At 40.4% G+C, this 20,200-nt stretch overlaps 2 protein-coding genes and 1 long non-coding RNA gene across 9 annotated transcripts in view; 2 read left to right on the top strand and 1 right to left on the bottom strand.

The window, feature by feature from the left end:
• Positions 1–17,589, bottom strand: part of MAP3K5 (mitogen-activated protein kinase kinase kinase 5) — a 254,320-nt gene extending 236,731 nt beyond the window's left edge. For 3 of the 5 annotated variants that reach the window (XM_085025224.1, XM_085025215.1, XM_085025234.1), the window contains exon 1: positions 17,521–17,589. The gene's annotated coding sequence lies outside the window, so the exon portion shown is untranslated. Of the gene's footprint in view, positions 1–7,053; positions 7,130–14,239; positions 14,338–17,520 lie in introns of all 5 variants that reach the window. The other 2 variants (XM_085025230.1, XM_085025204.1) reach the window with 2 other exon arrangements.
• The window catches only part of LOC146405986 (uncharacterized), a 436,419-nt gene that overhangs the window by 43,552 nt on the left and 372,667 nt on the right, over positions 1–20,200 (top strand). The window lies entirely within an intron of this gene.
• Positions 17,695–20,200, top strand: part of PEX7 (peroxisomal biogenesis factor 7) — an 88,663-nt gene continuing 86,157 nt past the window's right edge. For 2 of the 3 annotated variants that reach the window (XM_021087521.2, XM_084955471.1), the window contains exons 1-2: positions 17,695–17,917; positions 19,485–19,542. In XM_021087521.2, coding sequence (XP_020943180.1) covers positions 17,788–17,917; positions 19,485–19,542 — 188 coding nt within the window. In that variant the 5' untranslated portion in view covers positions 17,695–17,787. Of the gene's footprint in view, positions 18,054–19,484; positions 19,543–20,200 lie in introns of all 3 variants that reach the window. The other variant, XM_084955480.1, reaches the window with a different exon arrangement.

Raw genomic sequence — 20,200 nt, 5'->3', positions numbered from 1 at the left:
CATCATTTGCAGCTATTTAAACTTTTGAGAAAATATTCCAGAAGGCAACTTAAAACTTGCATGGCATTCATAATTTTTCTAAATTCTTTCCATGGAACACATGAATGAAACACTGGGCAAAATCCTAACAGCAATGGGAAACCCCATTCCTTGGAAAGGATGAAAAATATTAAGGGAAAGAATTAAGACCTAAATGGGAATTAATATACCTTGAGAAATTAAGGTTAGTACTTGAGCTAGGCTAGAAAACACACAACTAAAATAATAGCCTCTTCTAAATGAGTGTTTATAATTACCCATGTTACCTCATTTAATCATTACAACAACTCTTTGGGGGAAATTTTATCATTATGGAGACTTCAGGAGGCCAACTTATCATACCCAGATTGTTTTATTGATTTGAGCCTACAGAAGGAGCACTCATTATCCAGCCATTTATCCATTTGAGCCAATATCCATTTAAGGGATAAACCCATCCATTTACTCCATTTATCTAGTGGATAATCAAAAGTCTGTCATTACATGTGCAGCTCACCTAAAATGTTAATCCCGCTCAGAACTCAAAGTGGACAAATAGATGTCAGACTCTCCTCATTAAACAAGTAAAAAGTCCAAGGCCTGAGTCAGTCCCAAATCCCTGATTCTGAAGTCCTATGCTCTTAAAAGCTCTGTCCTTCCAGAAGACAAGAAAAATGATTAAATGCATTTTCTATGTTCAAATTATGTCAATCCCTCACAGATTTTTGCTTTTCTTTCTACATAAAATATATGTTGTAGATCAATATTCTTGTTAAGATTCTGAAATCTTTTTATGGTAAAATGCATATATCATAAAGCTTATCATTCTAACCATTTTGGGGGGCATGCCCATGGTATGCAGAAGTTCCTGGGCCAGGGATCCAACCCAAGCCACAGCAGTGACAACACTGGATCCTTAACCCACTGAGTGGGGCCAGGGATGGAACCTGCATCTTCATGGATCCTAGTTGGGTTTGTAACTCACTGAGACACAACAGAAACTTCCCCTTCTAACCATTTTTAAGTGTACAGTTCAGTGGCATTAAGCACATTTATATTGTTGTGCAACCATCACTGGCATCCATATCCTGAACTTTCTAATCTTCCCATATTGAAACTCCATACCCATTAAACACTAACACTCTAGTCCCCCCTCCTCTCACCCCTGACAACCACCATTCTACTTTCTGTCCCTATGAATTCGATTTCTCTAGGTGCTTCATATAAATGAAATCATACAATATTTGTCCTTTTGTGGCTGGCTTATTTCACTTAGCATAAAGTTCTCCATATTCAACCATGTAGTAACTTGTGTCAGAATCCCCTTCCTTTTTAAGGCTAAATAGTATTCCATTACATGTATATACTGCCTTTTTTTCAGTCATTCCTCGATTTATGAACACTTGAGTTGCTTCCACCTTTTTGCTGTTGTGAATAATGCTGCAGTGAACATGGGTGTGCGAATACCTGTTGAGTTCTTGCTCTCAATTCTTTTGGGTATACACCCAGAATTGGAATGGCTGGGCAATCCTTTAATTTTTTGAGGAAATGCTATGCTATTTTGCACATTGATGCCATCATTTTGCATTCCTACAAGATTTTGAAACTTATAACAGAAAAGTATAACTAAAATAATAAGTGGTGAGTGATATACAATAAGTAATACTGGCAATTATGGACTCTCAGAGCCTGAAGGGCGTTTAAAGTATATAAGTCCAAGTATCCATCACATTTGGAGATAATATTAAGGTGTTTAAATGATGATTACGCTACCCTCCAGCAAAAATTGAGTAAAGCCTTACCATGTGCCCAGTACAATGCTGCGCAGAACTAAAAGGAAAAAAGAAAGGTTCTGTCCTTTTTTGGAATTGTTTCCTATAACTGCCATGTGCAGCCTTAAACATAGCAACCTGTTCATTTTCCTAGGATAATGTATTTCCAATTATTTTACTTCCTGACCATCTCCTTGGGAAAGATGAACTAGTTTCAAAAAAGAGGTGGGCTGGTAAATATTTGCAGTCTGGATGAGGTTGCCACAGCAGCTATAAAAGCAAAACAATTTAAATATAATTGTAGATCCTTACAGAAACCCGACATCTAGGCATATCCACCTACATTATTTTAGTCTTCCACGGCATTGGCCAAGTTTATAAGTTACACAACTCTGAGATTTATTTATTTATTTATTGTCTTTTTGCCTTTCCTAGGGCCGCTGCCTGAGGCATATGGAGGTTCCCGGGCTAGGGGTCTAATCAGAGCGATAGACGCCAGCCTACACCAGAGCCAAAGCAATGCCAGATCTGAGCCATGTCTGAGACCTACACCACAGCTCACGGCAATGCCAGATCCTTAACCCACTGAGCAAGGGCAGGGATCGAACCCGCAACCTCATGGTTCCTAGTCGGATTCATTAACCACTGAGCTATGATGGGAACTCCCACAACTCTGAGATTTAATGAATGTTTAGATGAAAACATTTTCTATCTTACTGTGAAAAACCTAGTGCTCTGAAATAATGATGCGGACAGATAGTGGACAAGCATAACACTAAAGAGAGCTCTTTGTAAGTTCAGCTGATGCTCTAAGTGTTCCAAGTGCTGAAAATGGTCTCTCTGCTGGGCCTTAAATGACCTGAATATTATTCGGCCTTTAAGAAGAGAGCAAGCCTGTGATTTGCTATGCCATGCTAAATGAAATAAACCAGACACAGAAAGACAAATACTGCATGATCTCACTCATATGTAGAATCTAAAGTAGTTGAACTCGTAGAAGCACAGTGCAGAATGGTAGTTGCCAGGGGCCAGGGCAGGGGAAATGGGGAAATGTTGGTCAAAGGATGCAAAGTTTTGGTTATGCAAGATGAATAGTTCTGGAGACCTATTGTGCAACATGGTGACTATGGTTGACAATACTGTATTGTATACTTGAAATGTGCTAGGAGGATAGATCTTAAGTGTTCACACATGCGTGTGCACGCACACACACACACACACACACACACAGTGTGAGAGATGGATATGTTGTTAACTAGTTTGATTGTGGAGATCATTTCACAATGTATACTATAGCAAAGCATGTATAAACACACACAATTTCTATTTATCAATTAGACTCCAATAAAGCTGCAAGAAGAGTCACAATAAGGAGTGCCTGACAGAGCAGCTCTGTGGGTTAGTCTTGGCTGTGCAGAACCTTAGAGAATGACCTATTTAATACCTATAAAACGTTTCAAAATTTTTCCTCCGTGATCCCCAGAAATGTAATGATTTCATAAGCAGTTAATTAGGAGTTTATATCAACTTCATTCATATCATCTCGGCCAAAAAATGAAGAAAATTAGAATTTTAGTCTGGCCTTTGCTGAAGAGTCTACGAATGTGCAATTCCTGTTTGGCTTTTGAAATATTTAGATTAAAACATCTCTAACCTTGTTAGAGTCTTCAAGACCTCCTAGCTAGAAATGAGTGATCCAGTCAAAACTTTTTCCTTTATATAGGAAGAAATAAAAATCTAGGGAAGGTATGGAATTGAGAATTAAAGAGCAAGTTGAGATTAAAACTCAGTATTCTTTGTCCCATAGTTTCCTGGCATTTAAAAGAATCTTCAGAGTTCCCACTGTGGCACAGTGAGTTAAGGACCTGAGGATGTTCAGATCACAGTTGTGGCTCAGATTCAATCCCTGGACTGGGAATGTCTGCATGCCGCAGATGTGGCAAAAAATAAAATAAAATAAAATAAAAAATAAAAGAGGAATCTTCAAATAATTAATTTAAAAGATCCCAGGCAATACATTTCACGTGGTCCTTAACTCTATTTCCATCGATACCCCTAGCAGACCTGGGCGCCACTTGGAGAGTACAGGTGTGGGGAGTGGGGAGGAGTGTGAAGAGAAGGGAGGGGAGAGAGCAGAGAAGATAAATACTTCATGTCTCCTATGCGTTAATTTTCTTTTATTTTTGTCTTTTTAGAGCCACACCTGTGGCCTATGGAAGTTTCCAGGCTAGGGGTCAAATCAGAGCTGTAGCCGCTGGCCTACACCACAGCTCACGGCAATGCCAGATCCTTAACCCACTGATCAAGGCCAGGGATTGAACTCACGTCCTCATGGATACTAGTTGGGTTCATTACCACTGAGCCACAATGGGAACTCCCTTAATTTTCCAATTCAACTCGAGTTGTCATTTATTGAAGACTTACTGTACACTGAGCATTCTTTAAGATTCTGGACAAATAATTTAGACCTGAACTTGACTTTGAGGTGCCTAAAATCCAGTGTAGGAGTGTGGTTTATTTATTTATATATTTAACTGTTTTTATTCCAGAAAACCTAGCCTATGGGATGAAATACTTCACAATGCTATAGTCATGTGTTGCTAGGGAAGGAGTGGCTAGTATCTCAGAGCTCCTTAGAATTTTTTCCATGGTCAGGATGATCATAAACAATTTACCCCAGCTGGAACCAGCCTTTATCCTTTCCAGAGAGACCACATCATTTAAAGCTTAGACCGGATAAATCTTTTTGCGCCACTCCTGGCCAAGTTTCCAGCTGTTTTGTGTTTGTGCACATTAATATTTTATTAACTTCTCTTTAGTGTTGCAAAAAACCCCAGCATTTTCCTAGTTTACTCTTTGCACGATTACAAAAACTACAGTGAAAGTTTGGGCTTGTATTATGCTGCAGTCACTAAATAACAATATTTCCTGAATGCTTATGCTGGGTACCAGGGATATACCAGTGAACATAATGGGCAAAGATTCCTGTCTTCATGGAACAAATACTCCAATTATTTTAAAAAATTATTTCTTTAAAATAATTGTGCCTTTTTAGGGCCGCACCCGCGGCACATGGAGGTTCCCAGGCTAGGGGTCTAATCGGAGCTGTAGCTGCCGGCCTACACCACAGCCACAGCAACACCAGATCTGAGTCGACTCTGTGACCTACACCACAGCTCATGGCAACACCAGATCCTTAACCCACTGAGGAAGGCCAGGGATAGAACCAGCAACCTCATGGTTCCTGGTCTGATTTGTTTTCACTGCGCCACAACGGGAACTCCATTTTTAAAAAAAAAATTTAGTTTTTTAATCCAGTTATTACATATGTAAAAATCTAAAATAATTGATACTCAAAAATATAATCTTTTTCTCATATAAAATATGTCCAGATTAATCAATCCAAGGCTCCACGGGTGGCTCCATTATCACCTAGGATCATGACTCCTTTAATATTTGTTCTTTCTCAGTCATATCTCATAGCTTTCATGCTCAGGATCACCTTATAATCAGAAAGTGGCTGATGAAGTCCAGCCATCATGTCCGTACTGCAGGCAGCCGGAAGGAGGGGAGTGCAGGTGAAAGAGCCTGACTTCACACTAATCAGCTCTTTTAAAATAGCTTTCCTAGAAGCTTCACCCAGCTATATCCACTTAAGAGAAGAGAGATCTGTCAGGTAGCCTGGATGCTAACTTTAAACCTGAGCACATATATGCAGCCAACAATTTAGGGGGTTTGTTACCAGGGAAGAAGGACAGAATGGACATTGGATAAACAACAGTCCTTGTCACATATATTTTAATCTTCAGTATGATGTGGGTGTACTGGCAAGAGCTCTGGGCACCTGAATTACGCTCAGTTCTGGCTCAGTTGTGAAAGAGCTCACTTCCTTCCTTTTGGCCTGAATTTCCTAATTTGTAAAATGAAGGTGATTAAGTTCTATCAGTGGACTTCATACTGTGGCTCAGTGGGTTAAGGACCTAATGTCTCCTGAAAATGAGGTTCAATTTCTGGCCTCACTCAGTGGGTTAAGGATCCAAAAGTGTGGTGTAGGTCACAGATGCCACTCAAATCTGCTGTTAGCATGGCTGTGTTGTTGGCCCCAGCTGCAGCTCTGATTTGACCCTTGGTCTGGGAACCTCCATACGTTGCAGGTGTGGTCATTTAAAAAAAAAAAAAATTCGAGTTCCCGTCGTGGTGCAGTGGTTAACAAATTCGACTAGAAACCATGAGGTTGGGGGTTTGATCCCTGGCCTTGCTCAGTGAGTTAAGGATCCGGCGTCGCCATGGGCTGTGGTGTAGGTCGCAGACGTGGCTCAGATCCCATGTTGCTATGGCTGTGGCGTAAGCTGGCGGCTGCAGCTCTGATCAGACCCCTAGCCTGGGAACCTCCATATGCCACGGGTGTGGCCTTAGGAAAGACAAAAAAAAAAAAAAAAAAAAAAATTCAATTACTGTCATAGCATTTTCTTTAACTGCTAGAATAATCACTAAATCACTTCTTAAAAGGATTCTGAATTTGTACTATCTATACCTTTTTTTTTTTAATCTTAGAAACACTTTTTATTGAAGACAGGCATACATATTAACAAAAGCAACAGCACCTTTTCCACGTGTCCTGAGCTGGGGGAAAATTCCTACAGTACTAGTCTACTCAGGTTGCCTAACAAGACACCTCAGAGTGCGTGGCTTAAACAACAGCCATTTATGTTCACACAGTTCTGGAGACCAGAAGTCCATGATCAAGGCACTGGCAAATGTGGTTTCTGCTGAGAGGTCTCCTCCTGGCCACTCTGGGTACACTCCTACTCTGATGTCTTTTCCTCTTCTTAGAAGGACTCCAGTTCCTTTGGATTAGGTCCCCGCCCTTGCGATGTCATTTAACCTTAATCACCTCCCTAAAGACTCTATCTCCAAATATGGTCACACTGGGGCTTGGGGCTTCAGTATATAAACTGGGGGTAAAGCGGGCACAATTCAGACCATCACAAAAAGTAACACAGACAGCCCTGTTCTAGAATCCATTTCTCCATATTTACGGCAACACAGTAGACAAATTACTCATGCTGTATGTTAATGTCTCAAAGAGCTTCCTCATTTGGGGTCTAAATTATTCAAAGTGGATAGCTTGGTTGACCAGAAGACTGGTTAACTCCTCCATGCTCTCATTTTCCTCATTTAACTACCTGAAAAAAAAAAAAAAAAAAAAAAAAACCAAGCTTCCTTTCAGGGGATACACGATCTTAGCCCTTTTAATACTTACTTTTCAGTATCTCTTTCTTTCTTCTTTTTTTTTTTGCTTTTTAGGGCTGCATCCACAGCATATGGAAGTTCCCAGGCTAGGGGTTAAATCGGAGCCATAGCCATCAGCCTACACCACAGCCACAGCCACACCAGACTCCAGTCATATCTGCAACCTACACCACAGCTCACAACAAAGCCAGATCCTTAACCCACTAAGGGAGGCCAGGGATTGAACCTGTAACCTCATGGTTACTAGTTGGATTTGTTTCTGCTGCGCCACAACAGGAACTCCTTCAGTGTTTATTTCTTAAGAGCAGAAGACTACCACAAAAACAAAGAGAGCAATAATTAAAAGCAATAATAACAAAATAATATTCTAATATAGGCATTTAGTAAACTTTTTCAAATAACTAAAAAGCCAAGGGAGAAAGAAATTTAAACTTTACTGAGCATTTACTACTTGCCTGGCATAATACCAGGTCCTCTGCATAATTCGCTCATTAAATCTTTACAACAGCCCTTAAGGGTATTATTACAACCATTTACAGAGAAGGAAATTGAAATGAAGTGCTTTGCCCACAGCTGAACTTATAGTGATAGAGCCTGGATTTCAACCTAGATCTGCTTGGTTCCAAAGCCTGAGCTCAGCAATATTATTAAGAATGTCTGAATGGTTAAAAAGCATGGGATAAAACTATGTGTGGCTATGGAATGGTCTCAAGATATATTGTGGGAATTTTAAACTTATAGTTGCATATGGTATAAAATTAAAAGATAGGCGTTCCCGTCATGGCTCAGTGGTTAACGAATCTGACTAGGAACCATGAGGTTGCGGGTTAGATCCCTGGCCTTCCACAGTGGGTTAAGGATCCAGCGTTGCCATGAGCTGTAGTGTAGGTTGCAGACGTGGCTCTGGACCTTGAATTGACTAAATCTGGACATTTTATATGAGAAAAAGATTTTATTTTTTGAGTATCAATTATTTTAGATTTTTACATATGTAATAACAGATAAAAAGACTAAATAAATTAATAATAATAATTTAAAAAAAAACGAGTTCCCGTTGTGGCGCAGTGGAAACAAATCAGACCAGGAACCATGAGGTTGCGGGTTCGATCCCTGGCCTTGCTCAGTGGGTTACAGATCCGGTGTTGGGATGAGCTGTGGTATAAGTCACAGACGAGGCTCGGATCTGGCATTGCTGTGGCTGTGGTGTAGGCCGGCACCTACAGCTCTGATTAGACCCCTAGCCTGGGAACCTCCATATGTCGAGGGAGCAGCCCTAGAAAAGGCAGAGACAAAAAAAAAAAAAAAAAAAAAAAAAAAAAAAAAGATAAAAAAAGTATCCAATAACTAGTAAATCTTGATTCCATCTTGTCTCCTACTGGTTCCATTCTTTCTTCCCAGTGGCAACCACTATTATCAGTTTCCTTGTGTTTCTTTTTAGAGATATTCTATGAATTTAATAGTAGGACATATACACACATTCATACATTTTGAAAACACAAATGGTGGCATAGTAAAGCCCTGTTCTGCACTTTCCTTTTTTTTTTTGTAAACAATACATCTCTCTCTGAGGATGGGCATTGAAAAAGAGTGAGAAGGAGACTGCTTCTCACTGTACACTTTGACTACTTTTTACATGTATTTTTTTCAATTGTAATGCATACACACAAGAAAATGTCTGCATATTTTTAAAATTTGGAATGAAGATCTTAAAAATAAGTAGCAAGAATTTAAAGAAAACCAATTCAAGGCCATTTTATGTCTCAATTTTGTGGCACTATTTCTACCTCTTTTTAAAAAATTTATTGTAGTATTAGTTTCGGATATACAGCAGAATGAGTCAGTTATACAAATACATATATCCATTCTTTCATCCCTGTATAGGTTATTACAGAACACTGAGTAGATCTCCCTGTACTACCGTAGGTCCTTGTTACTTATCTATTTTACATATGGTTGTGTGTATGTGTTAATCCCATCCTCCCAATTTATTCGTCCCCTCCCCTGACCCTGGTTTCCCCTTTGGTAACCACAAGTTTTATTTTGAAATCTGTGAGTTTGTTTGTTTCATAAACGAGTTCTTTTGTATCATTTTTATTAGATTCCACATCTAAGTGATATCATATAATATTTGTCCTTCTCTAACTTCTCTTAGTATGATAATCTCTAGGTCCATCCATGTTGCTGCAAATGGCATTATTTCATTCTTTTTTATGGCTGAGTAATATTCCATTGTGTATATGTACCATATCATCTTTATCTATTCCTTTGTCCCTGGACATTTAGGTTGCTTCCATATCTTGGCTATTGTACATAGTGCTGCAATGACCATTGGGGTACATGTATCTTTTCAAATTATGGTTTTCTTGGGATAGATTTCCAAGAGTGGGATTGTTGGGTCATATGGTAGTTCTATATTTGGTTTTTTAAAGACCTTCATACTGTTTTCCATAGTGATTGTACCAATATACATTCCCACCAATAGTGTAGGAGGGTTCCCTTTACTCTGCATTATCTCCAGCATTTATTGTTTGCAGACTTTTTTGGCTGCACCCAGGCATGTGGAAGTTCCTGGGCCAGGGATTGAACCTGCACCATAGCAGCCACCTGAACTGCTGCAGTGAGAATGCCAGATCTATAACCCACTGTGCCACAAAGGAATTCCTGCTTGTGACTTTTTGATGATGGCCATCCCGACTGGTGTGAGATGATACCTCATTGTGGTTTTGATTTGCATTTCTTTATTAATTGGTGATGTTGAGCATTTTTTCATGTGCTTTTTGGCCATCACTATATCTACCTCTTGAGGAGCATGATTTCAGCAACATCTACTTTCTGAATTAAGCTTTGGGTTGTCACACTACCTAAAATCAACTCACCTCTAACAGGAAATGTTGTTCTGTTGTCTATGAAATACAGAATCTAAGTTTTGGGATAAAGTATGGCTACAGGTTTATGGTGGTCTTACTTTGAATAAAAAAACCTTCAATTACAATAACTTTTCTTCATAATAAGCCTTGGAGTCATTATATTAAGAGGTCAGAATTGGGAGTTTCCATTGAGGCTCAGTGGGTTATGAACCCAACCAGTATACATGAGGATGTGGGTTCAATCCCTGGCATTGCTCAGTGGGTTAAAGATCCAACGTTGCCTGCCATGAACTGTGGTATAGGTCACAGACACAGCCTGGATCTGGTGTTGCTGTGTCTGTGGTGTAGGTCAGCAGTTGCAGCTCTTGATTCGACCCCTAGCCTGGGAACTTCCATGTGCCACAGCTGTGGCCCTAAAAAGAAAAAAGAAAAAAAAAAAGAAAATAAAAGAGGTCAGAATCTATTCCACTTATTTTACACATGAGAAAGAGAGGACCAAAATTTAAAGCACTGTATCCCCAAACAAGAGAGACTACTGACATTCAATCCAATGCTGTCTCCATTAAAAGAAAAAAAAAAACCTTAATAATCATTATCCTTATAAATACTTAGTTCATTAAATCTGTCACAAAACGGAGTTCCTGTTGTGGCACAGCGGAAATGAATCTGACTAGTATCCATGAGGATGCAGGTTCGATCCCTGGCCTCACTCAGTGGGTCTGGAATCCTGTGCTGCCATTAGCTGTGGTGTAGGTCACAGATAGGGCTCAGATCTGGTGTTGCTGTGGCTGGCAGCTGTGGCTGGCAGCTGTAGCTGTAGCTCCGATTCGAACCCTAGCCTGGGAACTTCCATATGCCCTGAGTGCGGCCCTAGAAAAGAGCCAAAAAAAAAAAAAAAAAAAGTCACAAAAAGGATATGACCTGTATAACGCACTAAAAAAAAGACAAGAAAAGCAATGACAATTCTTATAAATGATATTAGATGTACCCTCTTTTGTAAGTAAAGTTTTAGAAATGAGTTAGAATTTCTCCAAGCATGATCTTGAGGGAGAATTTGAAAGAGGACAGAGAGTTAGCTTGTGGGTTAAGAAAGCAAAGACTTTTCCTGCGTAGGGGGCAGCATTAAAGAACACCCAGAAAAGTTAGTGGGTGTAGGGAACAAAAGAATCTTTCAGAAGAAATCTGTAGGCAATCCTGTTAGTGAAATGGGGGAGGGGTGATTTTATTTTCCTTTTTAGCTTTTTGAAAGTTTTCTCCCTCAAGGGTAGTGGAGAATAAAATTAAATTTTAAAACTTCAATTTACCTAAGGACATTAATTGCCATTCAAGTTTGTTTTTAATGCATCAGACTTTTTGTAAAATTTAGAGCATTTTTTAGACCAGTTTTAGGTTCACAGCAAAACTGAAGGGAAGGTACAGAGATTTCCTATACGTCTCCTGCCCCCATGACATGCACCATCAATATCTCACACCACAGTGGTATTTGTTACAATTGTTGAACCTACACTGATACATCATCATCGTCACCCAAAGTCCATGGTTTACATCAGGTTTAGTCTTGTTATTGTACATTCTATGGGTTTGGACAAATGTATAATGATATATATCCATCATTATGATATCCTACAGAATATTTTCACTGCACCAGAAGTCCTCTGTGCTCTGCCTAGTCATCTCTGCTAACCGCCCCCTCCCTAACCTTCCCCTTCCCTGGCATTCATTGATCTTCCTTCTGTCTCCGTAATTTTGCTTTCTTCAGAATGCTATAGTTTGAATCATGCAGTATGTAGCCTTTCCAGAATGTGTCTTTCACTCCGTAATACATATATATAGTCCCTCCGTATCTTTTCATGACTCGATAGCTCATTATTTTTAGTGCTGAAAAATATTCCATTGTCTTCATGTACCACAGCTAAACTATCTATTCACCTATTGAAAGACACCTTGGCTACTTCCAAGTTTGGGCATCTATGAATACAGCTGCTATAAACACCTGTGCGCAGGTTTTCGTGTGGACATACGATGTCAACTTCTGAGGGTAAATACTAAGGAGAGAAACTGCTGGACTGTATAGTAAAAGTGTGCTTAGTTTTTTAAGAAACCATCAAACTATCTTCCAAAATGTCTGTACTATTTTGCAATTCTACCAGCAATTGATAAGAGTTCCTGCTGCTCCACATCCTCATCAACATTTGGTGTGGTCAATGTTCTGGATTTTGGTCAATCTTTTAGGTGTGTACTGGTACCTCATTTCCCTTAACCATTCTCTAAGTCATATGGTTTCCATATCTCTTACTGCTCTGCTTGCCTTTCTAAAGAAGTTCTATTTAATAACAAAACTGAAGCTCAAAGAGATACATTATTTGCTCAAAATCATATGGTCCATAACATGAGATAAATTTGTATTCATCATTATTTGCAATGAATTAACTCATAATGTAGTGACTTTTTTTTTTTTTTTTTTTTTTACTGTGAATAATGCTGTAGTATAAAATATTAGGGAGCCCAGGGGCTATGAGAAGAATGCCAGACAACTTCTAATATTTCTCTTTTTTTCACTTCAAAGTATGCCTGCCTTTTGAACAGGTTTGAAGGAAATCAATGTTGTTTCTACTTCCCAGTTAATGAAAATTGGTAGCCTTTGAAGAATACGCTATTTTCCAGACCTAAGAAATCCAAGGCAGCTAATGAACATACAAGATTTTTAGTCTGACACTCATATTTAAAATGATCATGTAGGAGTTCCTGTTGTGGCGCAGTGGTTGACGAATCCAACTAGGAACCGTGAGGTTGCGGGTTCGATCCCTGGCCTTGCTCAGTGGGTTAGGGATCCGGTGTTGCCATGAGCTGTGTGTAAGTTGCAGCCGAGGTTCAGATCCCTCATTGCTGTGGCTCTGGCGTAGGCCGGTGGCTACAGCTTTGATTCGACCCCTAGCCTGGGAACCTCCGTATGCCGCAGAAGCAGCCCTAGAAAAGGCAAAAAGACAAAAAACCAATAAATAAATAAATAAAATGATCATGTACCTTCTCTTTGTACTTGGTAAGTTGTTTCTCTATCTGAACTTACATTTCTTAAGAATATATAAACACTTATGCAGACCTGAGAAACATGCTGTGCTGCATATTTATCTGGAAGAATGAAATGTATGTAGTGACCTAGGTTTGTGTTCATTGTAAATAGTAAGATTTACAAATGGCAGAGTCAATCTTATAAAGAATCCTGGAAATGAGCAATCCTGATCTGACTGTGAGTTCTCCCGAGGTCAGCTCTCGGTCACTGTACTCTGAGTCTTTATGCCACTTAGTCATAATGGGAATTATAGTTGACCTGGACTTCCCCATTGACATTTCCACTTGATTTGCTCTCTTTCATTCCAGACTTAAGTAGCAGGAAAGTTCTGCTTTTCTTCTCGGATAGATGCCCTCAAATTTATAGAAGGCAGGAGGCCCAGTAGAATTACACAACAGATATTTCTGGTATGTGATTCACCCATAGGGACTATGTGGCATCAGCATGGGAGTTTTTTGCAGCCCCCCTTCAGGGTGTTACTTAACAGATTAGAGCCATTTCTTAGCAATTCAAACGAACTGGACAAAGAAAAGTCTAAATTATTAAAATCTTTGATCATATATTTAAGAAATTTTTTTTTTTTTTTGCTTTTTAGGGCCGCACCCGCGGCATATGTGGCTAGGGGGTCCAATTGGAGCTATGGCTGCAAGCCTACACCACAGCCACAGCAACGCCAGATCCAAGCCGCATCTGTGACCCACACGGCAGATCCAGATCCTTAACCCACTGAGCGAGGCCAGGGATCAAACCTGCAACCTCATGGTTCCTAGTTGGATTTGTTTCCACTGCGCCACGATGGGAACTCTCATATATTTAAGAAAATCTTTCAACTGTAGTAATTTCAAATTTTTAGAAAAATTACAATAATAATATATGAAATGCCTATATATATTTTACTTACTAAGTAAAATAAATTTTTAAACTAAATTTTAAACATTTTAAACTATACTTTTAAAAATCATTCTATTGTGCATGTCTATGTTCTTTATTTTTTCTGCACCATTTAAAGAGTTATTCTTTTATATTTCTCTTTACCTCATTATTTCCTAAGTATTTCTTAAGAATAAGGGCATTCTCTTATGTAACCACAGTACAGTCATCAAATTTGGGGTGCAAACTGATGCAATAGTTTTTATCTAACTACCATACATATTTTTTCAATTACCCCCAACAAATGTGCATGACAGACAACTCTATTCATTTTTATCCCCTTGAATGCACAAGAACCCTAGAGCTCAACCTGTTTAATATCTACAAACCTTTTCAAAATTGTCTCCTCCATGAGCTTTCCATCATGAACTCACAAGCAGTTAATCATATCAATATCAGAGAATGAGTGTAACCATATATTTTCAGCCTAAAAACAAAGAAAATTAGAATTTTAGGCTTACTTCTGCTGCAGAGTTATAAATGTATAATTACTCTTTGGCTCTTGAAATATTCAGATTGGTTTATCTAACCTGGTTATCAAGACATCCCAGCTAGAAATGATTCTGTTGAAACTTTTCCATTTTACATAGGAAGAAACAAGAATCGAGGGAAAGTATAAAACTGAGAAGTAAAGGGAAAATTGAGATTATAATTCAGTATCTTTTGTTCTATAGCCTACTTTATTTAAAAGAGGAATCTTCCAGGAATCAATTTAAAAACTCAGGGAGGGGAGTTCCCATCGTGGCTCAGTGGTAACGAACCTGACTCGTGTCCATGAGGATGCAGGTTCGATCCTTCGCCTTGCTCAGTGGGTTAAGGATCCAGCATTGCCAGGAGCTATGGTGTCGGTGGCAGAGGCATCTCGAATCCTGAATTGCTGTGCTGTAGTCTAGGCTGGCAGCTGCACCTCCAATTCGACCCCTAGCCTGGGAACTTCCATGTGCCGAAGTTGCAGCCCCAAAAAGACAAAACAAAACAAAACAAACAAAACAAAAACTCAAAGAGGAATAAGTTTCTAGTACTGGAACTTCAGAGAGTCCTTAACAGGAAAACGAAGTCAGTGGTTGATCCGGGGTAGGGATGGATTGGACTGAAAAGGACCACAGGGAACTCTCAGGTTAGTTAGGCTCTGGTTAACTAATTTTCCTTGAGGGCAGGCCTTATTAAGAATTGACCTCTGGCTTATTTCAAAATCGTTCCTTTTCTGCCCACCACCCCCCCCCCCCGACCCCCGAAAGGAGCACACGGTGATTTTTTTTCAAATATTTACTGTGAGGACCTGGTTGGCCTCCTAGCAGTAAATCGCACAATATTGTGGAGTTTGACTCTTTTCACTCCCATTACCATTACCTTTGTTTAAATCCTTATTATCTTCTGCCTGAACTGTTGCTAGTCTTTTAACTGGCCTCCCAGTCTCCAATCTCTGTCCTCCAGTTGTGTTGCCAGATATTTTATTTTTTATTACTTTTTTCTTTTTTAGGGCTGCATGTGTGGCATATGTAAATTCCCAGGCTGGGGTCGAATAGGAGCTGCACCTGCTGGCCTACACCACAGCCACAGCACTGTAAGATCTGAGACACATCTGTGACATAAGCCGCAGCTTGCGACAATGCCAGATGGATACTAGCCAGACTCTTAATCTGCTGAGCCACAATGGGAACTCCTGCCAGAAGATCTTTTAAAATGAAAACCTGGTCGTTTGATTTCTCACATTAGAAAATTTGATGGTTTCCCCTTGTTTAAACCACAGTAGAAATCGAATTTTCGTACCACAAAAAGACTATTCATGACGCAGTACAACAACTAGTCTTTCTACCCAGTATTCTTCACCATACCCTTTCCATTGGGCCAGGCTTCTTCCTGGCAGCCAAATTCTGCTATGGATGGGGCTGCTTTAGGTCTCCTGTTACTCCTGCTCCTATGATGACCTCCATCTCCTAGTCTATTTAAAGAAAACCTTGTCATCACTTACACAAACATCACCTCCTTTCCGAAGCTTTCCCTCCATCTCCTCTCCTCCAGCTCTTACGATTCCTTTTTAAAATCCATATATTTCTCATAGCACCTCTGGTATGTTGATTATACTAAAGTGATGATATGGACTGTATCTTATTGCTTTTGAATCCCAAGTACCTAGCACTGTACTTGGTATACAGTTAAAGTGGCTATATGACTAGGTTTGTGGCTGTTGACTTGGCTTACTTACTAACCACACTCTCACTCTACAAAGTTTGGCAGATAAGTTATATATGGCCACTTTTTACATAGTTCATGCCTGGTAAATTGTTGGAATGAATGAGCCCTAGCTTTTCTTTCTTTCTTTCTTTCTTTTTTCTTTTTTTTTTTGGTGGCGCAGTGGCTTGATGTGGGATCTCAGTTCCCAGACCAGAGATTGATTGAATTGGGCCCCAGTGGTGAAAATGCTGTGTCCTAAACTCCCCAGCCTTAGTTTTTCTTAATCTGCTGTGGCATCTGAGCACTTACTACTATACAATAAATACAGTGAGAATTAAAATTTTTTAAAAGTTAGTTGCTTATGATGCCTTTTCTGTTAATTTCACTTCCACTAATTTAATTTTGCTTGGAGTTACCTTGGGCAGGCAACACAGTCTCAATTGTCTTTGAGACTCACTACCTTGTTTCAGACTTTGATGTGACTTGTCTCAATTTATAATCATTGGACACAGTTCTGGATGGCAGTGTTTCAAAATTTAAAGAATTAATAAAAACCAGACAGCCCACAATGGAGGCTGATATGTAAAAACAAAAGTTTTGAGAATTCTGAGCTGGAGTTTGGTACTTGCCATCTGCCTCTACCTGGATTAAATTGTGAGCCACTGCAGCTACTGACCCGCAAGCATGCCCTGAACAGAGCTCAGGGTGGAGACCAGGAGTGAGGCACTCTGTGTTCTGGGAAAACTGGAAGAGCAGGTCTTCAGAAGTTAGACATTTTTATAAGATTTCATGAGCCCAATTCTTGCATCTCCTCATATCTAGAAAAAACACTAAAACCCTTCATGGTGGTGTCTGCCCCTCAAGACTAGTAGTAACCCTCAGGAGACCAGCAGCAAATTTTATAAAATGTGTGCATGGCTGCATGCACCCCTCTCTTCCCCTCTTTTATATTTTGATATTTCCCCTTTTCTCTTTGGGGCAGTACTTCAGAGCTACCCGATATACTGCCTCCTGGTCTACAGTTAGGTGGCCAAAAGATGTCAAGGTCATCAGTCAATGAAGTCACTCCCAAGGGTGGGCTGGTGAGCCCTGAAGGAACTCAGGAAAGAAACAAAGAATACACAGCTGAGGTGCATATCAAAGGAATGCTTCCAGTAAGCCCAGATGTTTTTATCTTCCCAGAAAAACTAGTTTTCTGTAAATCTTTTTCTGTAAATCTATTTGTCTGTAAATCTTTTGTTCTTACTACCTTCCCTTTATGCAAAAACTCATATACCCTGGCTGCTCCCCCCTCCCGCCCCCCCCCACCTCCTTGGAGCGATTTCTCAGGGCTACCTGAGATGCCGACTCCAGGGCTTAAAGTTCTAATTTTGCTCCAAATAAAACTTATTTCAACTTTCACGTTGTGCATTTTTTTTTAAGTGGACAGACTCACCACCAAAACCTAGAAACACTGCTCCCAAGTAGACTCCATCAAAGCGGGCGCCAAGCAATTTGTTTTGCCCCAAACAAAAATGGCCTCGCTCGGAGTCAATTCCCTTTCCTTTGCGGACCAATGGAAATCTAGCATTCAGGGCACCCGGTGTCTTCACTTCCGCCTTGTCTTCTTGGGTCTCTCTAACTCTCTTAGCGAGTGCGGACTGTTCGCCTCCAACTCTGAAAGCCTTCGTTGGCCCCGGCTTCCCTGGAGGCCTTGGGTGGGATGAGTACGGCACTCAGCGGAGGGGTGCGGACGCTGCGGGTGCCCGGCCGCCACGGCTACGCAGCAGAGTTTTCCCCATATCTGCCGGGCCGCCTGGCCTGCGCCGCCGCGCAGCACTACGGCATCGCGGGTGAGGCCCGGCCGCGCCGATCCGCCGGGGCGGGGGCGGGTTCCACCCGAGCCCCAGCTTACCCCGGGGCCCTAAAGCGCTTCCGATTGTAGACGCCGCCACCAAAGAACGCCCGGGAAAGCGGAGAAACTGGCAGGTTCCCTGTCCTTCTTTGTACGGTGTGGGGAGTTAGTCTAGAGTCGAGTCCATCATCTTTTCCAGTTAATGTGCGGAAGTAGCACGTGGAAGGAAGGTACCTAGTGCCCTAAGTCCCAATTCCTTCAGAGTGCACCGACTCCGCCGCCCCCTGTTACCCACATCGGCGCCAGGTACACGTGGCCCTGCCGGAAGCCGGCTAAACCCGAGTGGCCCCTCCTGCCGGTCCCAGGGAACCCACAACACTTGGAAGAAGGTGTGCAGGGTCACCCCAGTACCCGCTAATTAGACCACAGCCCCCGCAGGCTGTATTCGGGTGGGCAGTGCTCCTGAGTAGACGCTTGGAGTTTCCCTACAAGCGCCAACACGAAATTGATCAAGTTCTGTTCTCGCCTGGTGCTGCCTCTGGAGGCATAGGTACATTTTCAGGCAGTTAGAGGTTCAAGTTAATTGTCCCTGGTCCGGACTAGGGGTTCCATTCTTGATTTGGGCTTTTGTATACACAGAAATGCTATGAAACAATTCATTGCATAATGTCAGTTCTCCAGTATTTTTTCTTGAATCCTACAGTTGAAAAAAAAAAAGGGATTTCTAAAACTCAGAAGGAGAGAACATTTGCAATACTTGCCCACCAGTTAGGGTGAAGACTCACGAGTTTGTAATATTTTAAATTGAATCCTTAAAAAAAACCAAAACAAACCCACAACTCCTTATAAGGAGTTGATTTTTTTAAAAAGTCAGTCATGTTTAAATAGAAGGTTTTTTTTTCCCTTCAACCCTGTAACGAATGTAAGTTTTAAAATATGCTGATCCTTGGCAGAGCCTCTTTGCCCGCTTGCATCTCTCCCAAGCATCTTATCTAATTAAATCTATTTCTTGCCTATCAAAAAAAAAATGCTGATCCTTTAGTAAAATAGTTTTTCTTTGGTAGATAATGATATATTGTGTTCAGCACCTTCCCATGAAGTATGTAGTAAACTCCACCAGGTATTTTGTTTTAGAATCCCATGCTGAATGTATTTTAGATTTAATTTATTGTGGAGGCAGTGCAGTGTTGTAGGAGGTGCACAGTGTGTGGGTCTATAAACCTGAGGTTTCTCACCTGTAAATAGGGATGATAACACCTGTTTGGGAGGTTTGTGCGTCTGTCTTCCTGCCTGGCCACCGAGTATGCATGTAAATATTTCTCCCCTGTTACCAGAGCTGTGTCTGGATTCTAAGCATAGGTGAGATGATGAGTTTAATATCTAATGACTGAAGCACGATATATAGAGACAGAAATGGAAAGGACAGTACATATGGTCTCAAATAACTTTAGGGAGAAATTTGTGACTGTGAAATTAGGTATTTTGTCCTTGACACTTCCAACTTGACATACATGGTCCCCCAGTAGGTTCAACTGCATGACCTCAACTTTTTTTTTTCTCCTTAGGCTGTGGAACCCTGCTAATATTGGATCATAATGAATCTGGCCTTAGGATTTTTAGAAGGTAAGATGGCCCTAACAATTAAACTTATATGTATTCTCTGTTGCTTTTAAGGCCTTAATAGTAGTAGGTTTTGAATCTTTTTGATCAATAAGGTGTTTTAATTTGCAATATAAAACAGCCTTCAGGATTTGCCTCATATAGAACTTATTTTTGCCATTAACTGTGATTCTGTCAGTTTTCTGCCAAAGCTCTTATCTCTTAGTGTTCACTTACAAATTATAAAACTTAAACATAAAAATAGCCTGTGAATATAATGTTTGCTGTTCCTATCTTTGCTGTCGTCTTAGTGTAGTTTAGTGTTACTCATTCAGGAACTAATTATCCATCTTGGAAATTATCACCTCTTTCCCTTTATTTTTGTGCTTGACTTGTCTGTTACTGTTAGACCCATTAATACCCCCATCAGAGTTAGTCACAGGTAAAGAAAGGAAACTCCATCAGAAAATAACTGCCTGCTGTTAAATAGCTCGGGTGAAAGATTTATGAGAAACATTGACATTATTGATCTAAATTGGTATTTTCAAGTACTTGCTGGCCCCTGTTTTGAATCACAGAAAGCAGTGGGCAATATGCACTGTGGCAACATGTGCTTATGTAAAGGCTGCCGTATTTCTAGTTGGGAGACCTGGTTTTAACCTAGTTCTGTAGCTTTCTGGCT

This window comes from Sus scrofa, chromosome 1 (genome assembly GCF_054392235.1).
Source record: "Sus scrofa isolate SSC_HxYL_T2T_F1_AM1 chromosome 1, Sscrofa_HxYL_maternal_Yorkshire_Landrace_v2.0, whole genome shotgun sequence".
NCBI classification, from domain to species: domain Eukaryota; kingdom Metazoa; phylum Chordata; class Mammalia; order Artiodactyla; family Suidae; genus Sus; species Sus scrofa.
The sequence above is the reverse complement of the archived record's forward strand: the minus strand, read 5'-3'. Positions and strand labels throughout refer to the sequence as shown.